The sequence below is a fragment of the Aspergillus welwitschiae genome, assembly GCF_003344945.1.
Source record: "Aspergillus welwitschiae strain CBS 139.54b unplaced genomic scaffold BDQ94scaffold_37, whole genome shotgun sequence".
NCBI classification, from domain to species: Eukaryota; Fungi; Ascomycota; class Eurotiomycetes; order Eurotiales; family Aspergillaceae; genus Aspergillus; species Aspergillus welwitschiae.
In genome coordinates, this window is record NW_020798731.1 from 89,980 (window position 1) to 114,266 (window position 24,287).

At 49.7% G+C, this 24,287-nt stretch overlaps 8 protein-coding genes across 8 annotated transcripts; 4 read left to right on the forward strand and 4 right to left on the reverse strand.

The window, feature by feature from the left end:
- The first annotated feature begins 301 nt into the window (after nucleotides 1-301).
- BDQ94DRAFT_84891 (protein kinase-like protein) lies at nucleotides 302-2,411 on the forward strand. The gene is made up of 5 exons (XM_026776679.1): nucleotides 302-933; nucleotides 995-1,326; nucleotides 1,382-1,722; nucleotides 1,775-1,934; nucleotides 2,006-2,411. The coding sequence occupies exons 1-5, from the start codon at nucleotides 749-751 to the stop codon at nucleotides 2,164-2,166; spliced, it is 1,179 nt and encodes a 392-aa protein (XP_026622366.1). The 5' UTR covers nucleotides 302-748; the 3' UTR covers nucleotides 2,167-2,411.
- On the reverse strand, nucleotides 2,226-4,341 carry BDQ94DRAFT_150588 (cytochrome P450). The gene is made up of 5 exons (XM_026767608.1): nucleotides 4,074-4,341; nucleotides 3,785-4,002; nucleotides 3,538-3,724; nucleotides 2,467-3,482; nucleotides 2,226-2,411 (listed from the first exon to the last, which is right to left on the reverse strand). The coding sequence occupies exons 1-5, from the start codon at nucleotides 4,255-4,257 to the stop codon at nucleotides 2,340-2,342; spliced, it is 1,677 nt and encodes a 558-aa protein (XP_026622367.1). The 5' UTR covers nucleotides 4,258-4,341; the 3' UTR covers nucleotides 2,226-2,339.
- A 1,348-nt stretch (nucleotides 4,342-5,689) lies between these two features.
- On the reverse strand, nucleotides 5,690-7,189 carry BDQ94DRAFT_162070 (uncharacterized protein; the record flags this gene model as incomplete). Its single annotated transcript, XM_026769485.1, has 1 exon — nucleotides 5,690-7,189. The coding sequence occupies one exon, from the start codon at nucleotides 7,187-7,189 to the stop codon at nucleotides 5,690-5,692; it is 1,500 nt and encodes a 499-aa protein (XP_026622368.1).
- Nucleotides 7,190-7,696: 507 nt separating this feature from the next.
- On the reverse strand, nucleotides 7,697-11,979 carry BDQ94DRAFT_182357 (Hydantoinase B/oxoprolinase-domain-containing protein; the record flags this gene model as incomplete). Its single annotated transcript, XM_026774123.1, has 7 exons — nucleotides 7,697-7,841; nucleotides 7,902-9,105; nucleotides 9,157-9,342; nucleotides 9,398-10,827; nucleotides 10,889-10,987; nucleotides 11,039-11,894; nucleotides 11,943-11,979. 7 exons carry the CDS (start codon nucleotides 11,977-11,979, stop codon nucleotides 7,697-7,699), a joined length of 3,957 nt encoding a protein of 1,318 aa, XP_026622369.1.
- A 339-nt stretch (nucleotides 11,980-12,318) lies between these two features.
- On the forward strand, nucleotides 12,319-13,863 carry BDQ94DRAFT_182358 (major facilitator superfamily domain-containing protein; the record flags this gene model as incomplete). The annotated part of the gene is made up of 1 exon (XM_026774124.1): nucleotides 12,319-13,863. One exon carries the CDS (start codon nucleotides 12,319-12,321, stop codon nucleotides 13,861-13,863), a length of 1,545 nt encoding a protein of 514 aa, XP_026622370.1.
- A 772-nt stretch (nucleotides 13,864-14,635) lies between these two features.
- On the forward strand, nucleotides 14,636-16,327 carry BDQ94DRAFT_150589 (NAD(P)/FAD-dependent oxidoreductase). Its single transcript, XM_026767609.1, has 2 exons — nucleotides 14,636-16,252; nucleotides 16,300-16,327. The coding sequence occupies exon 1, from the start codon at nucleotides 14,762-14,764 to the stop codon at nucleotides 16,046-16,048; it is 1,287 nt and encodes a 428-aa protein (XP_026622371.1). The 5' UTR covers nucleotides 14,636-14,761; the 3' UTR covers nucleotides 16,049-16,252; nucleotides 16,300-16,327.
- On the reverse strand, nucleotides 16,071-17,865 carry BDQ94DRAFT_182359 (Zn(II)2Cys6 transcription factor; the record flags this gene model as incomplete). The annotated part of the gene is made up of 4 exons (XM_026774125.1): nucleotides 16,071-16,252; nucleotides 16,300-17,001; nucleotides 17,060-17,736; nucleotides 17,793-17,865. The coding sequence occupies 4 exons, from the start codon at nucleotides 17,863-17,865 to the stop codon at nucleotides 16,094-16,096; spliced, it is 1,611 nt and encodes a 536-aa protein (XP_026622372.1). The 3' UTR covers nucleotides 16,071-16,093.
- A 3,458-nt stretch (nucleotides 17,866-21,323) lies between these two features.
- On the forward strand, nucleotides 21,324-23,459 carry BDQ94DRAFT_173870 (glutamate--cysteine ligase; the record flags this gene model as incomplete). Its single annotated transcript, XM_026772232.1, has 7 exons — nucleotides 21,324-21,334; nucleotides 21,389-21,461; nucleotides 21,507-21,572; nucleotides 21,623-21,735; nucleotides 21,783-21,908; nucleotides 21,954-22,503; nucleotides 22,557-23,459. 7 exons carry the CDS (start codon nucleotides 21,324-21,326, stop codon nucleotides 23,457-23,459), a joined length of 1,842 nt encoding a protein of 613 aa, XP_026622373.1.
- Nucleotides 23,460-24,287: the final 828 nt, after the last annotated feature.

Genomic DNA, 24,287 nt, shown 5'->3' on the forward strand with positions numbered 1-24,287 from the left:
ACGGACAGAACTATGTGCAACACAAGCTGCCCGAAGGAACGTTATCGGAAGAGCTCCGTGATAAGTCAACCGACAAGGTGACAGAAGGGAAACGACCGGGATCAACTGCAGATCATACCGGCACCTAAATACACAAAGCACTAAGCACGAAACTAATTGTCGGGGGGCAACCGACTCGACTCTCTGCCCAAAGATTGTGTGGCTGGGAACGAGTGGGAACAATTAACAAGGCGACGGGGGCCTCCACCGGTCCCGATCGGGAAATAATGCCAATGAGTTTAGTTGAAAATGGATACCTGATTGTGCCGGCAGTATATGGTCACCGCTTTGCGTCATGGCGGTGGGCCCCGTTCCATGGGAATCAAAAAGTGGAGAGAATCTCAGCTTCAATCCATCTGACAGCTGCCTGTCCACGGTTCAGGGTATCATTGGATGGTGAAGAATGTGACTGTTGGAAATCGGAGAATGCAACTGTTGGCCGAACTAACTATAGAAAGGGAAGAGGGCTGAGAAGGTGCGCGGGTAATGGCGAGCAATATAGATCCAACATAACCCATGTTACTCCCTGCACAGCGCCATCTACTGGCGTCCCGATTAGTGGGAGGGCGCTTGCTACTCACAATGGCAGGGATTGCTACCCCCCATCTCAACCCAGCAATGGTTCTTTTAACGCGGACTGTCCCTCCTCGGACTCCCTCGATTTTCTTTCATTTCATCTTCTCTCATCATCACTTTTCCTCTCTCAACCATGGAAGATTCATCGTTTGAATACCCCAGCGACATTCTCTACACACAGGAGCCTCTCTCGGGATACAAGTTTGGCGGATACCATCCCGTCCGCATCGGCGATACTTTCAAAGATAATCGCTACACCATACATCACAAGCTCGCGTGGGGAGGATTCTCCACCGTCTGGCTTGCCCATGACAATCTGTGCGCCACAAATGCCTTCTTGTCCCAAACCACATGGATAAACACTGACAACTTGTCAAAGGCGACACCGATGGGTCTCGTTGAAGATCAAAACCGCAGACACTTCGTGCAGTTCTCAAGAACTCCAAAACCTCCAGCAGCTGGAGAAGATCGCCGCTCCAGACGATCTCTCGTCCAAGTACATCCTCCACCTGCTGGACGCTTTCATTCAGCCAGGCCCCAACGGCATCCACCAATGTCTCGTGTTCGAGCTGATCGGTCCTACCATCGATCGCATCATCACTGACTACCGCGAGCTTTCGGATTCCCTCGATCCACAGACCATTCTTCGCTTGTCGAGGCAGCTCCTCAAAGCCATTGAATTGGTCCATAATGCGGGGGTGGGGCAGATAGGTAAGCTCTTCCTGTTGATTAAGCTTTGAGTGTTTCCCTAACTAAGTCACACCAGACATCAGCGGCAGAAACATCGTCTTCAGCGGTAGGAATCTATCCTATGCATCGGAGAAGATCATCTTTGCGGTCTTTGGCTCGCCAGAGCACGAACCAGTGACCCACCTCGATGGTACTCCGCTGCACAAAGGCTTCCCAGCGGCTCTTTTCGGACCGGTGAGTTGGGAGGACTGGCTAGAAGAGTTTGCTGAGGAGCTTCGCATCTTCGACCTTGGAGAAGGGTTTGCGCAGGAAGAGAAGTCGCGGATACTCGCGCAACCGGGACCTTCGCGGGCTCCAGAGTTGATCTTTACTGGAAGGTCTGATCACAGGACTGACCTGTGGCATACGGGCTGCATGGTATGTGGATAATCAAGACGAAATCTCGAAAAAGATACTGACAGAACTGCAGCTATTCTTTTTCGTCTTCGGGACATACCCTTTTGACTCCGATGTAGAGGATATGGTAGTGGTCGAGCAGATGATTGACCTTCTGGGGGAGTTACCCCAGGAATGGCAAGCTACCTGGGACCGCATGCGAGAAGAAGCAGGAGATATGATGGATTTCCAAGGTGGGTTGGATTTATCCTGATAACAATGCTTATTGCTGCACCTGTTTAAAAATATGCTGATTCCCAAATAGGAGATGAGGTATTCACCCTGGAGGACCGCTTCGATAAAGAAGTGGCTGAGCCAGAGCTTGCTCCTCTTGTACCGATCATCCGAGCATTGCTGGAATTCCGGCCTTCGGAGCGCATTACCGCTCCTCAAGCTCTTGGTCTTTTGGGGGCTCAGGGTCAATGAATGATGTCATGAAATTGAGTTAGCTAGTCAATTTAGCATCTGATGTAGAGAAGAGAATATATATATATATATATATGTTTTGAAATTTATACAGCGATTAGTAGCAAGAAAAGATGGCCAAGAAGAGCATCGCTAATAGCACCCACCTGCAGTAGCACCCATCATCCGCAAAATTAGGTAGCTCTCTCAGCAAGATGAACCTTCACTACCGTTCCATCAATAGGCTTCGCGGTGACCTGCATAGTCTGAAAACCAAAGTAAGCCACGATGCCCACAACTAGAAAATCGACGAGAACTTACATTAAACAACTCTGACTCCACCTCATACTGCCCCTTGGCATCCAAGATAGGCGCCCCAGTCGCATCCCGCGCAATTGCGCCCACCCCCACCTTCTCGAAATCGAAGCGCCGGACCGTACACGCCAGGATTACCCGGGCCTCCAGGTTGGCTAGCTCTTGACCAATACAGTTGCGCGGGCCGCGCTCGAATGGCCTCCACGCGCTGGCGGGAATACGAGCGGTTGCGACCGGACCATTCCCCTTATCCGTGGACAATCCTAGGCCGGTATCCGCGTCTCCCAACCACCGCTCTGGGATAAATTCATCTTTTGTCGGTCCATAAACTTTCTCGTCCCGCTGAACGAGTGTCGCGTTGTTATATATGACCACTCCATCTAAACAGAGAGTCTTCCCGTCTGGTAACTGCACGGTGAATCCTGTGCCAGGTGGCATGTACCTTGCGGACCCGGATGGTGGGTACAGCCGCAGAATCTCCTTGATCACAGCAGAAGTATAGGACATCCGCTTCAGGAGGTCGTCTCCGCCCGGGGCAAGTAATTTCTCTTGCACGGCTGCAGGGGATGGATCTGGTCCAAAGAGGTCATCTAGCTCGCTGCGGATTTTATCCAGCACGCGTGGGGTGCGGCTGAGGACATAGAAGGACCACTGCAATATGATACTGGTGGTATCATGGCCAGCGAAAAGGAAGCTCTTGAGCTGGTGGCATGTCTCCTGGATGACACGGGTATTTAGTTGGTCGATGTCCTGTAGACTTAGGGAAAGAACACTCCGGGAGCGTTTCTCCGTCGACTTGGACTTGAGCTCGGCAAACTTTGTCTTGATATGCTCAGATATCAGATGATCGATGCGTCGGGTCAGGACTCGTCGGCGCCACAGTACTCGGAGGTCCAGCCAGCCCCACTGTATACCGCTACCGCTACGGTATGAAGTCGTTAGCTCACGGTAGAGGCGGACGAGTTCATCCTGTTTACTGGGGTCGAGCTGGGCATGGAAGTCTTTGTCCATGGTTACTGCGCCTGGGGGGGTAGTTAGAACAAAAGCGTGCCACATTGAGATAGATGTGTGGCCTACCGATAATATCAAAGGTGCGGCTGACGCATCTCTCATCAAGGGAGAATTCCTCTCCGCTACGAGCGTACGCGTCAAGAATATCAGTGAACTGTATCGCCTTGTCCAAGATACACGGCAGCAAGGTAACGAGATGCTGAGGCGCAAACCCTGGGTTAAACCGCTTGCGTAGACTCTTCCAGTGCTCTCCCTAATGACATTGGTTATCTTAAAAAGAACATACAAATTAAGCCAGTGAGTATGGACTTACCTCCTGCGTGATAATGGAATACGGGCCCAACAAAGGCTCCAGCGCGTCCATAGTGGGCGACTTCTTCATACCATACGGAAAACTCTTGGTACTCCGGGAGATTTGTTCTGCGACCTCATGACTTCCGACCACACACAGCCGAAACTGTACAGGCCGGAGATCGAAAAACATGAGAGGAGGATTCCCCAAATGTTCCTGGATTTCGCCAAACACGATGTCTAATCGACAGTGTTATCGTCAACTATACCCATCCTATACTGACAACGATGAGGGTTCTAGTTCAGCCTACCGATGTGTCTTTTCTCCTCACCTCGGACAATAAACTCGTGGAGCGCTTTCATGTGCCCCCAGACGAGGGAGGTGGGTAGTTGCGGCCAGTCAGCATACTTCTTGAAGCGGGAGTAGCGGATCCGGGTTATGAAGTAAGAAACAACCAGAGGCAGGAGGATCAGAAGAATAGTTTGGGCGAACATGACGGCCGCTTCATGCTAGTCTAGGGACAGGAGAATTTGATCATAAAGATCGACATGAGATGGAATGTGGTGGGATGGGGGAATAGGTTCGGGAACGAGAATTTTTCTTGATTCTGGAGTTCCACTTGCCCATGGGGTTTGTCCCGTGCCCGAGTTAGTGGTGGATGACAACAATTCGGGTAAGCTTATCGAATCTACTTAGTGTCCCCCCATTACTACACTAAATTGCAACCTAGCATCATCCAAAGAAACGATTTTATTGATCTTATGTGAGTATATTCAAAATACCATTTCTCCTTTCCATTTCCCTGCAGTGGCACTTAAGTTTATTGGAAGGATCGTCATGAGGAAGTTCGCTCGAATTCGCTCAGCCGCACCAGTGTGCTTCTTCTCCAGGGGCATGGCCAAATATATAGTAGGGAAAGAAGTGGTTATCATCATATGCCACAACGTAAAGTAATTCAAGAGCCATTGGCCAACCTATATAGAAACTGAAGGTACTTTAGATAGTCTCCGGAACTATAACTGGATGCTTTTTCAGTGAACAAGAGACAGGGTAGAAAGCATTCCTTGTATTTAGGTTTATTGAGATAACTATCCACGCCGCGGGTCGTGAAAGAGCAACATCTCTAGGATGCAGTCGCCATAGTCATACTATCATCATCATGGGCAGAAAAGCCTCATCAAAGTGGACTGAAAGATGCGGGGATGTAACTACTACTTGAAACCATGTGATTAGGTCTAACATCCATCAGAAGGAGAATACTAAGCACACCGGTGCTCGTCACACCCTTGGCGCAGCTGAGCGAACTCTGTTACGCCCACCTTTCAGACGAACACATCCCTTGAGCCAACATGGAGGAATACATACCCCAGTGGACCATTTCACCACTTCATTATACCGTACTGTCTTTTGCAATAATACTTTGCAACAAAATAATAGCGGTTCATGAGTACTAGTTGAACAATAAGGAGGCACTCTTCTCCCTCCGATGCTTCTTGTCTACTCCGTATACATTCCTCTACTGTAATGTTCACTTTGGGGTCCTTGTGATTGACAACATTTACTATGGGTTGTGACTGGTAATAGGCAAGCCTCTAAATCTTCGATCAGAATGAACCTGGGGAAGGTCAAGTACAAATTGCATCGGAGCAGCGCTTGCGCAGCAATGTTATTAAGTTGAACATAAACACTATGTCTGCAGGAAGACCGGGTGTAGTTTCTGCACTGTCATTGCATATAAGAAAGAAAGTGGATTTTCCTACATGGTTCCACATTGAAGCTTGGGGGTAACCACCTACCATCACAGTATGTTCCAACCTCTACAACTCTCAACCTGCTAACTGCCCCATTCCAAACTATCAACCAAGCACCAACCAAGCACCAACCACCAAAAGTAAGAATGTGTGCAATCATCGGTCTTTCTGTGGGCTATCGTGAAATTGAAAAAAGCAGCTCAAAGCCTCCCAGCAATCGCTCTCTGTCCTGCCGCAAGAGTTCCCCATTGCCTGCATCTTCGATCAAACGCGTTGCCTTTTCCAGATTCGCCGGATATACCTTTCCAACTAGCGTCCGAACGATTTCCTTTCGGGCCGCGGGATTGTCGATTGCAAGCAAGATCGACGCGAATATGTGCGTTTTATTCACAAATCTCGCATCTCCAACCCCATTGAGAAGGCCCTGCATCTTGCGATTATATAGCAGCCGGTACCATCTCAGCTGCTCCGCCGAATCCTCTTGAGATTCCAAAGACAATCCACGCTCTACTGGGTCCATATCCCTCATAATCCACTTAGGAAATGTAGCGTAGCCTAGGAACCGTGGCATGGTCTGCACCCCATCCCAGTCAATGATTCCACTCACGTTACACTGCTCATCGATACGAATGTTCACGGAGTCGAACTGCGGCACTGCAAGCACGAAAGTCTCATCCGCCTCGTCTTTCTGGCAGGTTGACAATGGCATACAACCGATCATCATTTCCAGCATTATAAGGCAGCCAACGTCAAACGGGCCTTCTTCTTCTGTGCCCCCGGGCGAGATCAAGAGACGCTCGCGCAGAAAGTCCACGGTTGACTCATAAGGGCCATACTCCGCATACTGTACATCAGTCCCCACCCCTTTTCGCGAATAGTAGCATGGGAGCACCCGAAGATCGCCATGGGCATCTGGTCCCAACGTACCAATTCCGTCGAAGCAAAATCTGTGCAGCTTTGCCATGGTCTCTGCAACACAGTCCAGTATGCGCAGTCGTTTCTGGTCCAATGTCATCGTGCCTGAGTTGTCGAACCAGGCATCCGAGACCAGGGTTCCCGGGATGAAACTCTCAACGATGTACGATGTACCCAAAATGTTTTCTGGCGAGGCATCGAAGTCGTATACTTCTGGCATAGGGAAATGGGCTCGCTTTTGGATAAACCGCATCATTTCCACCTTCGCAACCAAGGCACTCTTGGCAGTCTCTGTGCAGTGACCTGGACGGCAGCTGATGGGTAGGCGGATAATATAACGCATCTGGTCGTCGAATTCCACCACATGAATCACATTACGACTGCCTTTGTGACAGGAAAGCACACTCGCAGTCGTAAATGTGTCTATGTTTTGCTTTCGGCGGACTTCAACGGCTAGAGTAGTGAGTGCGTCACGGTTGATTGTGAGAAGATCACCGAGTTGCTCTGCCGCCGAAGCTGGATGTGGCGTGCTGGTACCCGTGACACTTCTATCAGACATTGCGAATGCCATAACGATTTTCTTAATGGAGTCCAAAAGGATGAAATTGGATCGATTTCGAAATGTGAGATCAATCTCGAAGGTGTGGCCCTGAACATAGCGAATGCTAACACTTTTAACCATACGTATAAGGTAGGAAGCATTCACTAGGCCTTCGTAACACCCGTGAATTTTTTCTCCATATTCATTACGTTGCTTCATAAAGGTCTAACATATGAACAACCACGCACGTTTCCACTAAGACTCCAAGGAATTTCATGCAGCCGGAGTGGTCGAGGCTCTGCTCCTCCCAGGGAAAAGGCTCCACACAAGTCATTGTTTGCTGTGCTTTAAGTTCAGTCAACTAGACCCCACTCATTGCTCACTAGTACTAGAGGTAGTCTCTTGAGAGAGCATTGCAGTGTAGAATATTCATTAGGAGTACCATCCTTGCAATGACTTGAACAGTGATATCCAGCAGAGGTTCCACCTGCTTTGTGTCCAAAGAGCCCCGAGGATCTTGATTAACTATATCCTGCCTTCTGAAGAAGAAGCAATCAAAAGACACTGGCATTTTACAAGTCAATAATATTCCTTTAACAATCACATGATTACCAGTTACACCCCCCCACCTCCCAATGCACTCGCTTCTGCTTGTGCATACACTTTGCCTCGCAAGCCTCGCTATGCTATTGCAGGGCGATCAACTTCATCAACGAGTATCAATGACTATAAAGCTGCTTCAGCGGTGGCACTGAAACTGTGGACACTTCCCCGTGCTTCGAACACTATCCGATTCGCCTCCAAACTGTTGCTACTACGGATGGGTATGGGGTCCTCTTCCGATGGCGTTCCCCAGCCACCTCCACCGGGACTAGCATTGACGTTAGCCAAGGGGTGAAGCAATAAAGAAAACGGAAGCTCTTCTACTTACGTGTGAATGAGAATCCGCTCTCCAGGCTGCACTTTGAGCTCCATCTTCCCACCGATGTTGATCACTCGTTCAGTTCCGTCCAGCTCCTTCTTCACGTACAGATTCAGACCCGCCTGGCCAGACTCTCCACCTGCCAGCCCATATGGCCGATAGACACGGCGTTCACTCAGCATAGATGCCGATAGGGGAATGCGGAACTCCAGCTCTCGAATCACACCGTCTCCGCCGCGGTAAAGTCCTTTGCCACCTGACCCCTTGCGGATAGAGAACTGTCGCAGAATAACTGGGTATCGCAGCTCATACACTTCTGCATCGGTGATCCTAGTGTTGGTCATATGAACATGGACACCAGATGTACCATGCCAGGTTGGACCGGCACCAGATCCACCACAAATGGTCTCGCCAACGCCGAAGCCCGGGATGTCGTTACCGCTCTCGTCAAGTCCACCCATACCGAATGAGATGATGTTGCAACATCCTTGCGAGGCTGCACAGGCTTGGAAAGCTCCTAGAACGACATCGGTGATACGTTGCGATGTGATGGGATTTCCGGCGCAGACAGCTGCGTACCCAGACGGGTTGATGAGCGTGCCGGAAGGAATAATGACGTTGATCGGAGCCAGACAGCCTTGATTCAATGGAATGTCGACATCGATAAGAGCGCGCAGGCTATAGATAATTGCCGAGTGGGCTATTGCTTTAGGGGCATTCAGGCAGTTGAACGTCTCTCGCCCAGTGCCAGTAAAGTCAAAATCGGCAGATCCTGTCTCTGCATCGATGCGGATTTCTAAACGAATTTCTGTACCATCGTCCATGAAGTCGGAGAAGCGAAGGGGCTGACCAGCTGCCTTTTTGCCAATGGTCTTGAGCAAGTCTCGTACTGCGGTCTCGGCATTCTTCTTGATGGCGTCCATGTAGAAGTGGACTACATCAAGCGTATTCTCTTGCACAAGACCTTCCAGCAACTGTGCACCTTTCTGGTTGGCTGCAATTGCCGCTTTCAGGTCGGAGACATTGTCTTTGTAAGTGCGAGTACCACTGCAACCTGGGTACGAGGCTGGCTCGTCATACAAGAACTTCCGCACCATGTCCTCGTCGAACCGGCCTTGCGATACCACTTTGAATCCCATCGTCATGGCTCCTTCCTCATATAGCATCTTACTGTCCGAGGGCATAGAGCCTGGCGCAATACCCCCGATTTCAGCTGAGGTTATAGTCAGCCACCATTTTGTTATTCACATGCGATGTTCCTTACCATGGTGCCCTCGAGAGGCGACATAAAAGATGATCTTGCTGGCCTGTTGGTCCCAGACAGGAGTGATTATAGTTATGTCAGGAAGATGCGTTCCGCCAGCAAGTGGATGATTGGTCAGAATGTGATCTCCTGGCTTCAAATCTCCGCCATACTGTTCATGCTGATACCGTACAGCATACTCCATACCTGAAAATGGCACACATCAGTGGTCTGTCGACGAATAAAGGATGATATCACCTACTGCCAAGGTGCACTGGGACATTAGGTGCGTTTGCAACAAGCTTTCCATCAGGTGAAAACACTGCACATGAAAAGTCCAACCGCTCTTTGATGTTAGTTGAGACAGAAGTCTTTTGAAACATCCGGCTCATTTGGTCGGCAACCGACATGAATCGATGGCCAAAAATCGAAAGCTTGATTGGGTCGAGCACCGTTGCATTGTCGAATTGGTTCTTGACCGACTGAACGTTCAGAATTACATGGCGAGATAAGATAGTTGCTGATGCATGAGGCTCAACGACAATGGTTTGTGTCTTGTCGATGATCATGGCTGGTCCTTGAATGAAGCTGCCCGGCTTCAGGTGCTCCAAGAAAAAGACTGGAGTGGTGACACGCCCGACGCCAGCAAAATACACCTCTGTGGAATCGTTCTGGCTCTGCTCCCCAATGACCGATGTTGTTATAGATCGCAACTCGGGCTGCGGCGCCTCTGGGGGGACAGAGATGGCCTTGCCTACTCCACGTACTCGTATGTCTTCGACTAGGATATTGCGACCTGGGAAGGTAAAGGAGAATTCGCGTTGATGCTCCTCAATAAAGGCTTCTCCAAAATCTCCGTTATCTGGTCTGAGTACCATGAGTGTATTATCGGTACCTTGGTATCGTAGATTGAGGTACACCTCATATTGTATGCGAGTCTCTTCAATACCGTCTACAGTCAAGGCTTCCGTGACCTTTGCCTTGAGAGCTTCGATACGGCCATTGATTGTTTCCATTGCGTTCGCGGTAAGGGCTCCAGACGCAGGCTCTTGGGCCTCATGCACCACATCAGCAAGAGCCATACCGTATGCGGAGAGAATCGACGAATAACGGTGGACTATGACGGTCTTTATAGACAGGGACGATGCAATTGCGCATGCATGTTGTCCACCTGCGCCTCCAAAACAGGCCAAGTTATGTGCTGCTGTGTCGTATCCTCGAGCCTCGGTCAATGCCCGGATGGGCTTTGCCATTGATTCGTTTGCGACTTGAATGAATCCCAGTGCAATCTCCTCTGGTGTCTTCTTGTGGCCGGTCTCTGCATTGATCTTGTCTGCCAATTCGGTAAATTTCTGGCGAGTGACCTCAATATCAAGGGACTCGTTCTCGTTAGGGCCAAAAATCTTGGGGAAGTACTCCGGGAGCAGACGACCTAAAAACAAATTTGCATCCGTCACAGTCAATGGGCCTCCTTTGCGGTAGCAAGCTGGCCCTGGATGTGCGCCTGCAGATTCTGGTCCGACTACGAATAGCCCGTGACGCCAGAACAGGATGCTGCCACCACCAGCCGCGACTGTATTGATATCTAGCTGCGGAGCCATCACTGTCACTCCTGAGATGGTGTTTTCGAAGGTATGTTCCAGCTTGCCATCATACCGTGAGACATCAGTACTGGTGCCGCCCATATCAAACCTGGGGTTTAGGTCAGCTAATGTCGCCCGTTCTCCTGTTGTCACCGGGGGTAAGGACATACCCAATAACGGGTTTCCTGTCTTCTGGGTCAAACGAGGTGCCTGCGTAACCTACAACACCACCTGCGGGCCCCGACAAGATTGCGCGCAAACCAGAGAACCTATGCACAGTGAGCTTGACTCGAGTTTTCTATGTGGAAAGAAGGTAATACTTTTGAAAGTTTACCAGACCACCGTCGCTTTGCATGAACTCGCAGCGCGTGTCTGACGATTGTAAATTATCCTGGAAGCCGGATCGGAAACCTTGGATATATCGTTGAATCACTGGCGTTAGGTAGGCGTCTGCCGTGGCTGAAGCGCCTCGGGAGGTCATTTTGATCATGGGAAGCAGCTGGCTAGAGAGCGAGATCTGCGTAAATCCGATCTCGTTGGCAATCCTCTCAATCGCCAATTCATGCTCTTGGAATGTATACGAGTGTACGAGACAGACAGCGATGGAGCGAAATCCTTCATTGTAAAGCTTTTGCAAACTCTGTCTTGTCTTCGCCTCGTCGAGAGGCTCCAAGACGCGAATGACCTCTCCACTGACACCCTTCTTCAGATAAGGGTCTGTCTCCAATGCCGCTTCAAGGCTTTCTTTATCTGGCGCAGGGTTCTGTTGATAGCCCTCTATAGTGACTCGCTCATCAATCTCCACCACTCCTTCATAAAGCACGTCGGGTCGCTGGATGTTCAGAGCAAAGAGCTTAGGACGCGACTGAGTCCCAATGCGGAGTGCATCTTTGAAACCCTTTGTTATCAGAAGCGCCACGCGTTCTCCTTTTCTCTCTAACAAAGCATTTGTGGCCACCGTCGTTCCCATACGGATACTGACGCTGCCAAAATCTGATGTGGTGAGTTTCTGGTCTCGGGGAAAGCATTTGCCTGTTGCTTGTTCGAGAATCCGGCGGATGCCTTCAATTGGGGCGTCTGCATAATTAGCTGGATCCTGCGAAAGCAGCTTAACAACAATGTCTTCCTTGCGGCCATCTACAATCCCCAGACAATCGGTGAACGTGCCACCACGGTCTACAGAAATTAGCTTTCCGGTCACTCATCTCAGGCCGGGTAACTCACCAATGGCGATTTTAATATTGAGTTTCGATGAAGACATGACTGTTGACTGAATATTACGGCAAAACACATGCGCTGAATTGTTCCTCCCAATGACCGGCGTGGCCTTTATAGACTGGGGTCCGGCATTCATCTCCAGCAGTGCCTCGCTCCAATGCCGGCGCTATCTTATCGTGCCCTATCATGCGACCTTAACGGTCCTTCGTTATCGGCCTCGCTCCGACCTTCCCCTTGCCTTAGCCTTGCGGACCATGGAGTGCTGATAACAAATGCCGACGTCGTTATCAGGTGCATCTATACGATGCTATAAAATCGACACTCGACGACATGGTTAGGATGATTCTCCCACCTCATCGATCCACATGCTACACTGGTCGCCATGACTGCCGACCAGAAGAAACCTGGCCTCGACAGCAGCGCCCCCAACGAGGAAAACATCAAGCATGGCCAGATAGATATCCTCGACCGTCGGTCGGAGCAAGGGGAAGATGTTGCAGTGCAATTTCTAGCTCAGCTCGATCCCGCCATCATGGCGGCACCCATCTCCGACACAGAAGCGCGCCGCGTGTTGTGGAAGATTGATTTGATTTTGATCCCATTGATCATGGTCACTTGCGTTCTCGCGGCAGTCGACAAGGTCATCATCTCCAATGCCGCTATCTATGGCATGGAGACTGATACCCATCTCACCGGCAACCAATACTCCTGGGTGGGCTCGATATTCTACTTTGGCTACCTGCTCTTCGAGTACCCCGCTGCGTTGCTCATCCAGCGGCTCCCCGTAGCCAAACTCTACGTGGGCATGGTCTTTGCTTGGGCAGTCTTGATGCTGTGCACGGCCGCTACGCAGAACTTTGCGGGTCTGGCGACAGTACGCTTCCTCATGGGTATGCTCGAGGCATCGGTGTTTCCCATCTCCAGCATCCTAACCGTCATGTGGTGGAAGACGAGCGAGCAACCTCTTCGGGTAGCCTTCTGGTTTAACCAGCTCTCATCCGTCTTCTCTGGAGTTGTCAGCTACGGCATCGGACACACCCACACAGCACTACACCCCTGGCGACTTCTCTTCCTCGTACTCGGCGCATTTTCCATCCTCTGGTCAATTGTCCTATACATCTTCCTACCAGACTCCCCAGTACAATGCTGGTACTTCTCCGACCGCGAAAAGTTCGTATGTCTAGAGCGAGTCAAAGACAACAACACCGGCATGGAAGATAAGACGATCAAATGGTATCAAGTGCGTGAATGTCTCCTCGACCCAAAGACATGGCTCCTAGCTCTTTTCTCGCTCGCTCAGAACATCCCTAACGGCGGCCTCGTCACCTTCTCCGCCCTCATCGTCACCGGACTCGGCTATTCATCCCTGATCACCACCGTCCTAGGCATCCCCACTGGTGTCCTCGCCACCGTATGGCAGATCCTGCTGTCTCTCATCGCCTCCCGCATACCAAATTCCCGCTGTTTCATCATCGCCGTCTCCAACTTCGTCCCTATGGCATGTGCCATTCTCATGTGGAAACTGCCCCGCTCCAACAAGCATGGCCTCCTCGCCTCTTACTACGTCTTTTACACTTACTGGGCACCTTACGTGCTATCTACTTCGCTCCCCATGGCCAACACCAGCGGTCATTCAAAGAAATTAACATTGAATGCTATCTTCTTCATCGCATACTGCGTTGGAAATATCATCGGTCCGCAGGTGTTTCGCTCCACAGACGCCCCGAGTTACTCGCACGGATATGAGGGCTTGCTGGCTTGTCTGGTTATTGCAATTGTCGCAATCTCAGCCTACGGAGTACTCTGTAAATGGGAGAACCAGCGACGGGATCGTGAGCAGCAGCAGCAGTGTGTTACTGTCTCGGAAGATGCAGCATTTTCGGACTTGACGGATAAAGAGAAGAGATCGTTCCGGTATACATATTAGTGTAGCATATGACTCCATTGGACTGGGAATGATACTGTAGAGAATAATAATACTACTAGCAATAAAATTGAAATTGAAACATGACTGCAATCTAATCCCGTAATGATATTGTTATTTATCTCGAAATACTTACATCAATCACTACTAACTAACTAGCATACTAGCGACATTATCCTAGTCGCCTTCGTAATAAAAAACCACCCAAATCCGCCTACTCCAAATCACCCCTTCTTCCACTCCACTAGTACTACTACGTAGTAGTATATGATCAACCCATCCAATGACCCCCCTTTAGATAGCACCGAGCGGGGTAACCCGAGACACTACGAATCATGTGGCCAAACGCTAACCGATAAGAATCCTCGAGTAAGTAATACCGTATCAGATAGCAGCATAGTAGGTTCTACTATACGTCGGGTTCTATAGCCCAACCTATGAAACTAAGCCCATGAATTTTCGAAGTGGGGAATAAGTAACGGGGTTTTCCTTGCAGATTAGGGTAGATACTAACTAGGCGGGAAGCTGGGAAGGTCGGAACGAGGGCCCGGGTTGTGTCTGGCTTTTGCTATTGCTATTGCTCGTTCTTATCTGATCATGTCTGTTCTCTGTCGGAGAGGTTATCTTGCTATCTATCAGCTGGGAGCTTTTATCGTGATAAGGGGTTGCGCTACTATGGCGGTTGAGCGAGAAGGCAGGTCGGTGCGACGTGGATACTACTCTTGTCCGAGGGATGGCAACTGAGGGGTTGTTGCTAACTGTTCTCCGATGCACGGTAATGATTTGATGAGCTGCACGAGATACTCATAAATAAATTAATATGACTCCGGTCACGAGTAGCAAGTGAGAAGAGCTATTTACTCATACTTGAGACTGGAATAAACTGAACCTGAACTCTACAATGGACCGAAATACACGAATTCTCATCGTCGGAGCTGGCTGCTTCGGCACCTCAACCGCTTATCATCTCGCCCAGCGCGGCTTCACGTCCATCCGCGTGCTGGATCGATATCCTGCGCCATCCTGCGAGGCCGCCTCCACCGATATTAGCAAGATCATTCGCAGCGACTACAACGAGCCGCTGTATGCACGGTTAGGGATTGAGGCGATTGCCGCCTGGAAGTCTTGGGACTTGTTCCGTGGGCTGTATCATGTCCCTGGCTGGATTCTGAGCGCATATAAACTGTCGTGTGCGTTTGTCGAAGGGTCGATTGAGACGTGCACCAAGCTCGGGGTGGAGGGATTGGAGCGCCTGTCGACGCAGCAGATCCGGGAGCGATTCCCCCTTGTAACGGGTGAATTGGATGGGTGGAATATTAACGTCTGGAATCCAACGGCTGGCTGGGCGGCGGCCGGGGAGGCCTTGCGACGCATGGCTGTCGCGGCGCAGGAGCAAGGGGTTGAGTATGTATCTGGAGAAGAGGGCTGGGTCAAGAGGCTGTTGTTCGATGATAAGAAGCGTTGCACGGGAGTGATCACGGCGGATGGCTCCACGCATGTCGCTGACTTGGTCGTGGTGGCTGCCGGGGCTTGGACGCCAACATTGCTGGACGTGGCGGGCCAGTTGACGGCCAAGGGCCACAGCGTGGCGCACATCCAGCTCTCCCCCGCGGAAACAACTCACTATTCCACATTGCCTATCATGGATAATCTGGAGCTGGGCTACTTCTTTCCGCCGCAGGCCGATGGGGTGTTCAAGATGGCGCACAGCCAGTTCATCACAAACATGCAGACGGATACACGGTCCGGAAACAAGTCGTCTGTTCCCCACACCTTTGTAGAGAATCCAGAAGATGATCTCCCGCTGGAGATTGAAGCTCAGATGCGCCGAAACCTTCGTCGTGTTCTACCAGAACTCGCCGACCGTCCCTTCTGTTATACTCGTCTTTGCTGGGACGCTGATACCGCTGACCGCCATTTTCTGATTTCACCGCATCCTGTTCATCAAGGGCTGTACTTGACGGCCGGAGGATCAGCGCATGGTTTTAAATTTCTGCCCGTGCTGGGCAAGTACATTGCCGACTTGCTGGAAGGATCGCTAGAGCCTGACATTGCCCGGCAGTGGCAATGGCGCGCAGGCCAGACGGTGACCGCGAAGAATCTCGCCCATCAGGATCCGGAGTTGGAGTTGAGTGACCTGACAGGATGGAAGGGGCGTAAAACACGTGAGAGTGGTCCGAGGTTGTAATAATCATCGAGATAAAGCAGGTATTGCATGCTAGAATGAATGAATCTATGTTAGCGCTAGCTTCAACCCTCCAAGCATCGTCATCGCATGTTCCCATTCAAAGCGCGCTGTCTTCCCTGACATGGCGCCGTTGGCAAATTCATTTTGGTTAAGGTCACGGCGTCGCCAGACCATCTCTATCACTTCTCTTGCCGGTGCGATATTCTAAATCATTAGCTTGTGACATGGTATATACGGGTGGACAGACGTACGCCAAACCGACGAATGGCCTCCCACTCTTGGAAGATTTGCAGAACAATGACTCTGTCGTTGTCGTCCGAGACACAGCAACCTGCTAGGAAGAGAGGCCATAGAGGGAGGACGGCAGTGCGCATCATATTGGACTTGTGCGCCTGAATAAGATTGAGAATCTGACGAACATAGCGGAATTTCTCCTCCGAGCTAAATGATAAACATGAAGAAATTGATTCAGAAGACGAGCATATCTCGTACAGGAGCAGTATTGCACCCAAGCGGTTTGCTTCAGCAATGACCATGCATTCTTGTCCTGAGTGTAAGTTAATATCCCCATGAGGTGGCGTCTGACGGAGCACCTCCAACGAGTGTTTCAGCCCATAAACCTTCTGAATGTCCAGCTCATGTTCTTGCCATGCCAAATCAGTCACCTCATTTATTAAGAGAAGTAGCGCGTGGCTAAACCCCATATAAGGATCAATAATTTCTGAGGATGGACTTGAAGACAAGGCAGAAAGACATGGGTGTGTTCGTGGCCCATCCCATCGAAAGGCCGTTCGGGCAAGAACGAGGTGGAAAGCAAAGTAGCGGTCGAAGAAACCAAGAAGCTCCTGACTGTGCTGCGATGATGATTTCCAATGTCGTTGCTTTCGAGCAGACATAACATCCTGGAACCCGTTAAGGTGTGTCACCCACGATGAACGACTATGATCTGAGATCTAATGGTGTCAATTCTCACAACTAATTGGGTGCATTATGGTGAAAAGGTTTCAATACCTCAAACCAACAGAGCATCAAAACAAGCCCCAAGATCTCACCCATCTCCCGATCCGACCAGCTGTCTCGATCTAGAAGAGATTGGAGGTAGAGTAGCGCACGATGATGGTGCTCCAAAGCAGGGACACGATACCGTACTTTGGAAAGACGCAGGGTATTTGCGGAAATCGCCAACGCCGCATGATAGATGCCGTCAGAGTTGAGGGCCATGGGCAGGATCAAGTACCGATATGGATTCGATTGCACATTGTCGACCAGGGTTGAGCTGCTGCAAATGACTGCCTCAAAGAATGCCAGTAGCATTTGGTCCTCGCTGGATCGATTCGAGGCCGTGGCTGGCATTGTATTCAATGCGGGTGATAGTAGCAGCCGTCGTTGATGACTGGGTAAGATCCCGCCATATACCGTTTGGTACTCCATACAGAGCCGGTTCACGTCGTCAGCGGACGTGTTTAGAAACATCCACTGCTGGTGCGACGCATTAGGCACAGTATGTCGCACCATCTCCAGACCCTGCTCATCTGAGACATCCTTTCTCTTCCGGCCATTCTTCGACCATACTCCGGCCCTCCCATGACACACGCCCTTGGCGATCGATTCATCAAGCCAAGTCAACTGCAAGCTGTATTCGCAGCACCGGCTGTTTCGCGCGCAGCGACGGCAGACGGGGTGGGTCTCTTTGCTGATGTGTTAGCTTACACTGGCTTTTCAATCCAAGAGGAAACTATAATACCATCACATTTTACCCTCCGGGACCTACAAGCCCAGCAGCCTGTCCGGGTGCGGGAGATGGTCGAGGGCGCCATGAGGTGGAGAGGAATTGGCGCGGAGAAAAGGAGTGGGTTATCCGAAGCCATTTATAGGCCACGCGGGGACACCCCGGCCTTATCAGCGAAACCTTAATAACATATCGGAAGAGTATATGCCCTTAAATAAATTGCAACTCGAGGAACTTGCTGTTTCATATTTCTGAGTACATTGAGAGCTATAGCTGCACTTGATGTGTGTTGATTCTGGCTTGTTGTGAAACCCCATTCCTCGGTGCCCCCGGTTCTTTTTCAAATGACTGGACTTGAAGATCGAGGTTTTGAAGCAAAGACATGCGAAGAAGGCCATCTGTTCTGTTGGTGCAACCACTTCCATGTTGTGAAAGAAGAGAACTGTGCATTATCAAATCCAATCAATATTAACTAAGCACCTTGCAACTGAACAGATGCTTGAGATATCCAGCCACTGGTGTCGCGATTATCTCTAAAGGTGTGCTGTAACGTCATATTTCGTAAGATGCTCCCCCGTTTGTCCGATGAAGCATTCTACATCTTATCACTATCTGGCACGCTGTGTCTGTATAGCAGACAGCAATTTGTGATGGAAATGCATCGCTGACTCCCGCCCCTCTCGGTCGCCCTTGATCCACAGCCCAATCATTAGCATGGATTGAATGAGAATACATGGCTCCTTGGTGAAATCGAATGTTCCCTTATGAAAGAAAGGCCAGACAGGATGAAATTCACTGAAGTAAATATCTATGAAATTCTGAGCAATCCACCGTGATGCGTCAGGAACTGATGCATTGAGCTCAACTATTAGGTCTCCGTGTATTTCAAGCACCTGTTGCTTCTCATCCCACTTGCGTTTACATTAAGCGAACAGCTCAAACCCCGTTACTGACACCGGCTTCATGGATGTCAACCGTCACCGCGTTCTTTTCGAGCATGGCACTTTTGGCGGGCCTTTACTGCCCGAGACTGGGGAGGCTTCCTCTCAGGGTGATATTTCCGAACATGACGGCGTAACAGATCGCTGATAAGCAGTCAGTTTTAGAGCAGATGCCAAAGGCTGGTAAATATTCTAAGCACCTTCGCCACGTGGACTTAAGAGGATTAGTTAGTTGGGAAATGAATGGTAGACTTTGTTTAATATATACTGGGTCTAGACATTGTGTGTTTTTAAAGCCAGTAGTACTCAGTAATATATCAGATCAGTATCCCACTCGGTCTCCCACCCGGGTTGACATTGAGGAATGCCACAAGAGCACTACCACTCTTCAGACCTTCCTTAGTAAGCTATAGTGTTGAGGACTTTGGTCAGGGTCGAGATAGTCTCCCTAACGCAATCTACGTCTCGGGTGATACTGTTTATGTGGAAGAGTTGAAGCAGATGGCAGAGCGCTTCCATATTTGCGCTGCGATTTTCAACCTCGGCAATGCTCATGCGCATACGGACATGACCGATCTCACTAGCCCTCGCTATCAGATCACCATGGATGGCAGACAGGCTGCTCGGCTCGTCCGTGAAATTAAGGCCGACTATCTTGTTCCAATGCATTATGAATCGAGGCATCACTCAACGCAGTTTGGAAAAGAGCTGCGTCAGGTTTTCCAGGAAGAAGGAATCAACGACCAGGTATGCTGGCTCAAACCTGGGGGAGCCTGTCAATGTTCTATGATTATGCTATCCACAGCGAGGGTCCACGATATAGTCGCCGAACTCCTGTTTTGCCTCAAACGACCATGTGTTACCGCACGTGTCTGCAGCCGAAGATGTCATCTCTTACTAGCAAATACCATCCAATTACTCTGGTCTTCGCTTTCTAGACCCTTTCTCTTGTCAGAATTCCATACTAGTAAAATACGGTACCTACAGCTTCAATATATTCTCTTACATGTAGTACTACTATTAACAACTGATCGAAAGCATTAGCTGCCTGGACAGACCATAGTGGGCAGCGCAGGGAGGCTTGAGATGTATTACAAACAGTGCATATCGCAGGATCCAACAAACCACCGTGGTCTAGCGTTGTATGAAACGAATAGACGATAATAGTAATACTAGATAAGTGTTCGAAAAGGAAAAGATAATTCGGCAGCCCGTGACCTCAAGCACGTGGCCTCAGCCCCAGTGGGCTCTTTCCAACCCTCTTCTTCCTCGTCCTCTTCCCCAACTTGTCCATAGACAGGCAATCATTTCATCATCGATGAGAATTTGCAAGTCCTGTGTTCAATTGTTCCCGATCGCCATTACTGCTTCGTCTGATTTCTTGGCTCTGGCTATGGATGCTAGCCTTTTAGGGCAAATGTATGGCGTTCCTTGACACGCTGTTCTCCCTGCACTGACAAAGCAGATCGGCTTATGTTCCACCTCAGCCTATACAAGCCATGCTGTGATGCATAAAGCGTATTCTGATGACCCCCACGACGCGGGTACCTCACATGCCAAAGGGATTTTCATCCTCTTACGAAGCCTTTCTCGGCGGCAATAGAATTACGACTCGTGAATGGCAGCCTTTTGCAAATGCATACGTACGCTGGATGGGAGCACCTGGATTGAAGTGAGGAGCTAACGTAATTCAGACGGTGAACATTAGGAAAATGCGGAGAACACCGGCCACGAAGGAATCCATCGTCTATTTTTGTGGTTGGTCTCAGGTGTTGCAGTTACTAGTGGGCATTTGAATTGAACTCAACACTATGCATACCCCTTACGGAACACGCTTCTTCCAAGAACTCCATCGAAGCAATTCACGATCTGCATTATGTAGGCCTTGGCGATAATGCAACACGTACTTGACCAAGTACTTATGTCTTCAAGGTAATTCTTCGGTGGAAGATCGACTTTTGAATGTGCCCCAATAATAATCGGGGTGACTCGGAAATGATGCTGCCTTCAGTTTCCGGTGGCCCTGCCAAGACAAGAAATATGTAAGTACTACCGCTTCAAAAGATGCAGGGGACGTAGCCCTGCCTGCCTGTGCTAATAGCTGGTGCGGCTGTCTAATTACTGACCCAGATTCAGATGAGCTTAAGACATTTGGGGCAAAGCCTACTGGCCCTGGACGGAGACCCCGAAAATTATTCTTGCAAGAAGTGCACTTTTCGAACGGTCAATACGCCCTATGTGGCCGTTGTCGTTTCAGACATGATGAGACACCATGCAAGGGGCAACAACGAGGAAGTTGCAGCCTGCCATTACGCCATTCATGGACCCCAAAAAAAGCGTAAAATGTGAGAATGCATGATTGGTCATACATAGCATCTTTCAGCTGCCCACAGGCATTACGTACGATGCAGCATACTGCTGTCAGCCAAGCCATTAGTTGTCGCAATACTATGATCGACAACGACGCGTATAGTCATGGTCTTGGATCAATCCCTTTTATTGCATTTTGAAGAGGCTATATAATGATGCTCAGTTACCCACCATCCAACTACTCGCTTGTACTCAAATTATTCTAATTCGAGTGATATTAATACTTTTAGTGAAAATGGGTCCACCGTATGTTCCACCGTTGTCGCACTTGAGGGAATGATGTGACTAATATATCAACAGGGTGAGCGGAACACCGCTTTCATGGCAAGAGCTTCAACAAGTTGCACCTATTGCTCGTCAAGGAGCCGTGGAGGTAAGTGCTTCCTCCCTTCTCGATGCATGTCGCTAACGGAGAAAGCAATTGCTATCTCTATGGAAGAGGCAGAAAGATAGAAGCGACTTGGAGCCACTTTGGGGTGACGAGGTTTGACATCACTTGCTGTAGTTGTATTGCCGGAGATGCTGACTCGACAGATTGAATATACCCTGGTCAGCCTCGATGCGGACAGATCGCGAGCAACACTGCTTCTTAACCAAGAAGATATTTTACGAAAAGAGGAGAGCCAATGCTCTAGTGCTGAAGAGGTGTAAGTATTTAGTAAGCATTCAAAGACAGGATACTGAGACATGGTAGTGAACCCTGGAACGAAGTTAAGTTACAGGCAGAATGGGCTCGACATATGGTAGAAGCAACTCCAGGAGAGCCATACGGGGGAGATGTCATGGATTTACTCAGGGTTGAAGGCAACATGAAGCGACGGTATGTTGTTCTCTCTGCAAGTAGGCCTATTATTGACTTCTTTAGACGGAAATTGATCGGACAATTCCTATCGCCCGACCAACACCCTGTACCATTATGTGTATTCCCCGGCCTAGGTGAAAAGGGACAGTTTACACTCCCAGAAAGTCCGGATGAATCCTCTCTTGAACAAATCTGCTGTCCCATACCACGCTATATAATGATGACGCAGAACTTGCTGGCACGCCGACAACGGCGTGTTGAGAGCTACATTCCAGTCTTCCGGGATGAGCAGACAGAAACACCTTTTCATGACAATTCTGTGTCATTTGAATACCCCGCAGAACATCCCCCGGGTAATGGGAAGGAGGGTCATGTACATCTGGATGGGATTGGTCTCGGGGTCGGGAATTGCTGCATTCAAGTTACGTTCCAGGCTCCTAATGAGATTGAAGCCCGATGGTTGCATGACCAAATGATTGCATTGGGGCCAGTTATGCTAGCACTTACCGCTGCGACACCGATATACAAGGGCTACCTGGTAGATACAGAAGTGCGCTGGGGCCGAACCTCTGAATGCTTTGACGATCGCACACCGGAAGAATTAGCCACCACGGTATTATGCACACACCCTATAGTTTCTTGGCTTAACTAACTCATGCAATGTAGCCACCACGTTATTCTTGGAACCGCACATACATCTCGCAAGAGAAGCCAGCCAATATGGAGAGCAAATACCCGCTGACTCCTATGAACGAGTCGGTTAAACAACGCTTACTAGATGGCGGCATGGATGAACCTTTGGCGATGCATTATGCCACTATTCTCTCACGGGACCCAATTGTGCTCAACCGAACAGACCTGGAAAACTTTGACCTAAATGGTACGGGCATATTTGATGTCTACTACAGCACTGTATGGCAACACGTCCGACTCAAAATCCCCTTAACCGACGACGGGCCCGGCTGGCGGGTGGAGTTCCGGCCGATGGAAGTACAGTTGACCGATTTCGACAACGCTGCTTTTGCAATTTTCATGTACCTTCTCTCTCGAGCCATAACGGACCTTCACCTGAACTTTTACGTGCCTATCGACCAATTGGGAGATTCCATGGAACGCGCGCAGAAGCGTAATGCTGCCCTCGAAGAGCGCTTCTGGTTCCGTCGGACCGGATGGTCATCCGCAGAGCAGTGCGAGCGTCCACAGCGTCAGCGAAGAGGCTGTGTCAACTGCTGTTCAAAGTCGACTGCACATGCATCACCATCATGTGCTCTCCTTACCGCGGATGAGATCATCAATGGCGAGGATCCAAAGGACCCCTCCAGCTTCCCTGGACTGGTGAACATCGTGCGCGCTTATCTTCAGTACAATAACACGCCCATGATGGAGCAAAAGAAGATCATGCCCTACCTGGATGTGATCAGTAAGCGAGCAAGCGGGGAGCTTCCGACCCCAGCTCAATGGATGCGCTCGTTCGTGACCGGACACGAGGAGTATCAGCGAGACAGCTACGTGAATGAGAAGATCCGTTATGACTTGATCCAGGAGATTGTTCGGATGGAAGATTCATGAGATGATGATTTTCAAGCGCAAGGTTTTTGGTTCATATGCATAGCTATAGAAGTATCATAGATGACTTTGTATCTACCTTTCTAATCATGACAGTTACGATCATACCATCCTTTGTTCAATTTAGCCACGTCATAGCTTAGGATGATGTTGTGGGCGGTGGAATTAGCACTGAAAACAAGGCTGAAAGATTGAAGTAGAGCACATTCCATGCTGCGTCATGTCGCAGATCATGCTTCTACCATTGCAGATCATTCATGCTAGATTAGTATGACGATGTAAGGCCGGTGGCAGGGATGACTAGGAACTTAGCACGGAGTTTAGATAAGAGAAATGCCTGCCACCCGCAACTCCAGCCCTATTTTTAAAGTTCAGGAACCGCTAAAGCCTGGCATTTCAGTGCTATGAATATATTCAATTGAAGTGATACAAAAACTGAAAAGAAATCAAGTAGATGAAATAAAAATACAAGCTGATCTACAGAGGTTGAAACCAATGAAACCCACCCTCCCCCTGCAGGTAAGGTAGTACAACACCCACTCCCCGGAGCAAGGGGGAAACGGAATCGGATGATGATGATAACGAATACGATCCATCACACCTCATCCGCAAAAGTACTCTTCCTTCTCAACCTCTCCTCAAACGACCACCACATCCACGCGATCGGACGCCCGATAACATTCGTCACAGACCCCAATAAACACCCAGCACGCGATACATATCCGGACTGAACAACGGAAACCCGATCCCAGTTGATTCCTACCGGGATGCCACCGTTTGCCATTGGTTGATACGTGTTCGTACAGTGGAAGATGCCTATGAGTAGGTTGG

Excerpts from the sequence above, each read along its gene's own strand:
- BDQ94DRAFT_150589 (XM_026767609.1), top strand. The coding sequence starts at position 14,762 with ATGGACCGAAATACACGAATTCTCATCGTCGGAGCTGGCTGCTTCGGC.
- BDQ94DRAFT_150588 (XM_026767608.1), bottom strand. The coding sequence starts at position 4,257 with ATGTTCGCCCAAACTATTCTTCTGATCCTCCTGCCTCTGGTTGTTTCT. Across the intron at positions 3,725-3,784 it reads ATTCCATTATCACGCAGGAG|GGAGAGCACTGGAAGAGTCT; the intron begins GTAAGTCCATAC and ends CAATGTCATTAG. Across the intron at positions 2,412-2,466 it reads TGGAGTCAGAGTTGTTTAAT|ACTATGCAGGTCACCGCGAA; the intron begins GTAAGTTCTCGT and ends TTTGGTTTTCAG.
- BDQ94DRAFT_84891 (XM_026776679.1), top strand. The coding sequence starts at position 749 with ATGGAAGATTCATCGTTTGAATACCCCAGCGACATTCTCTACACACAG. Across the intron at positions 1,327-1,381 it reads TGCGGGGGTGGGGCAGATAG|ACATCAGCGGCAGAAACATC; the intron begins GTAAGCTCTTCC and ends AAGTCACACCAG. Across the intron at positions 1,935-2,005 it reads AGATATGATGGATTTCCAAG|GAGATGAGGTATTCACCCTG; the intron begins GTGGGTTGGATT and ends ATTCCCAAATAG.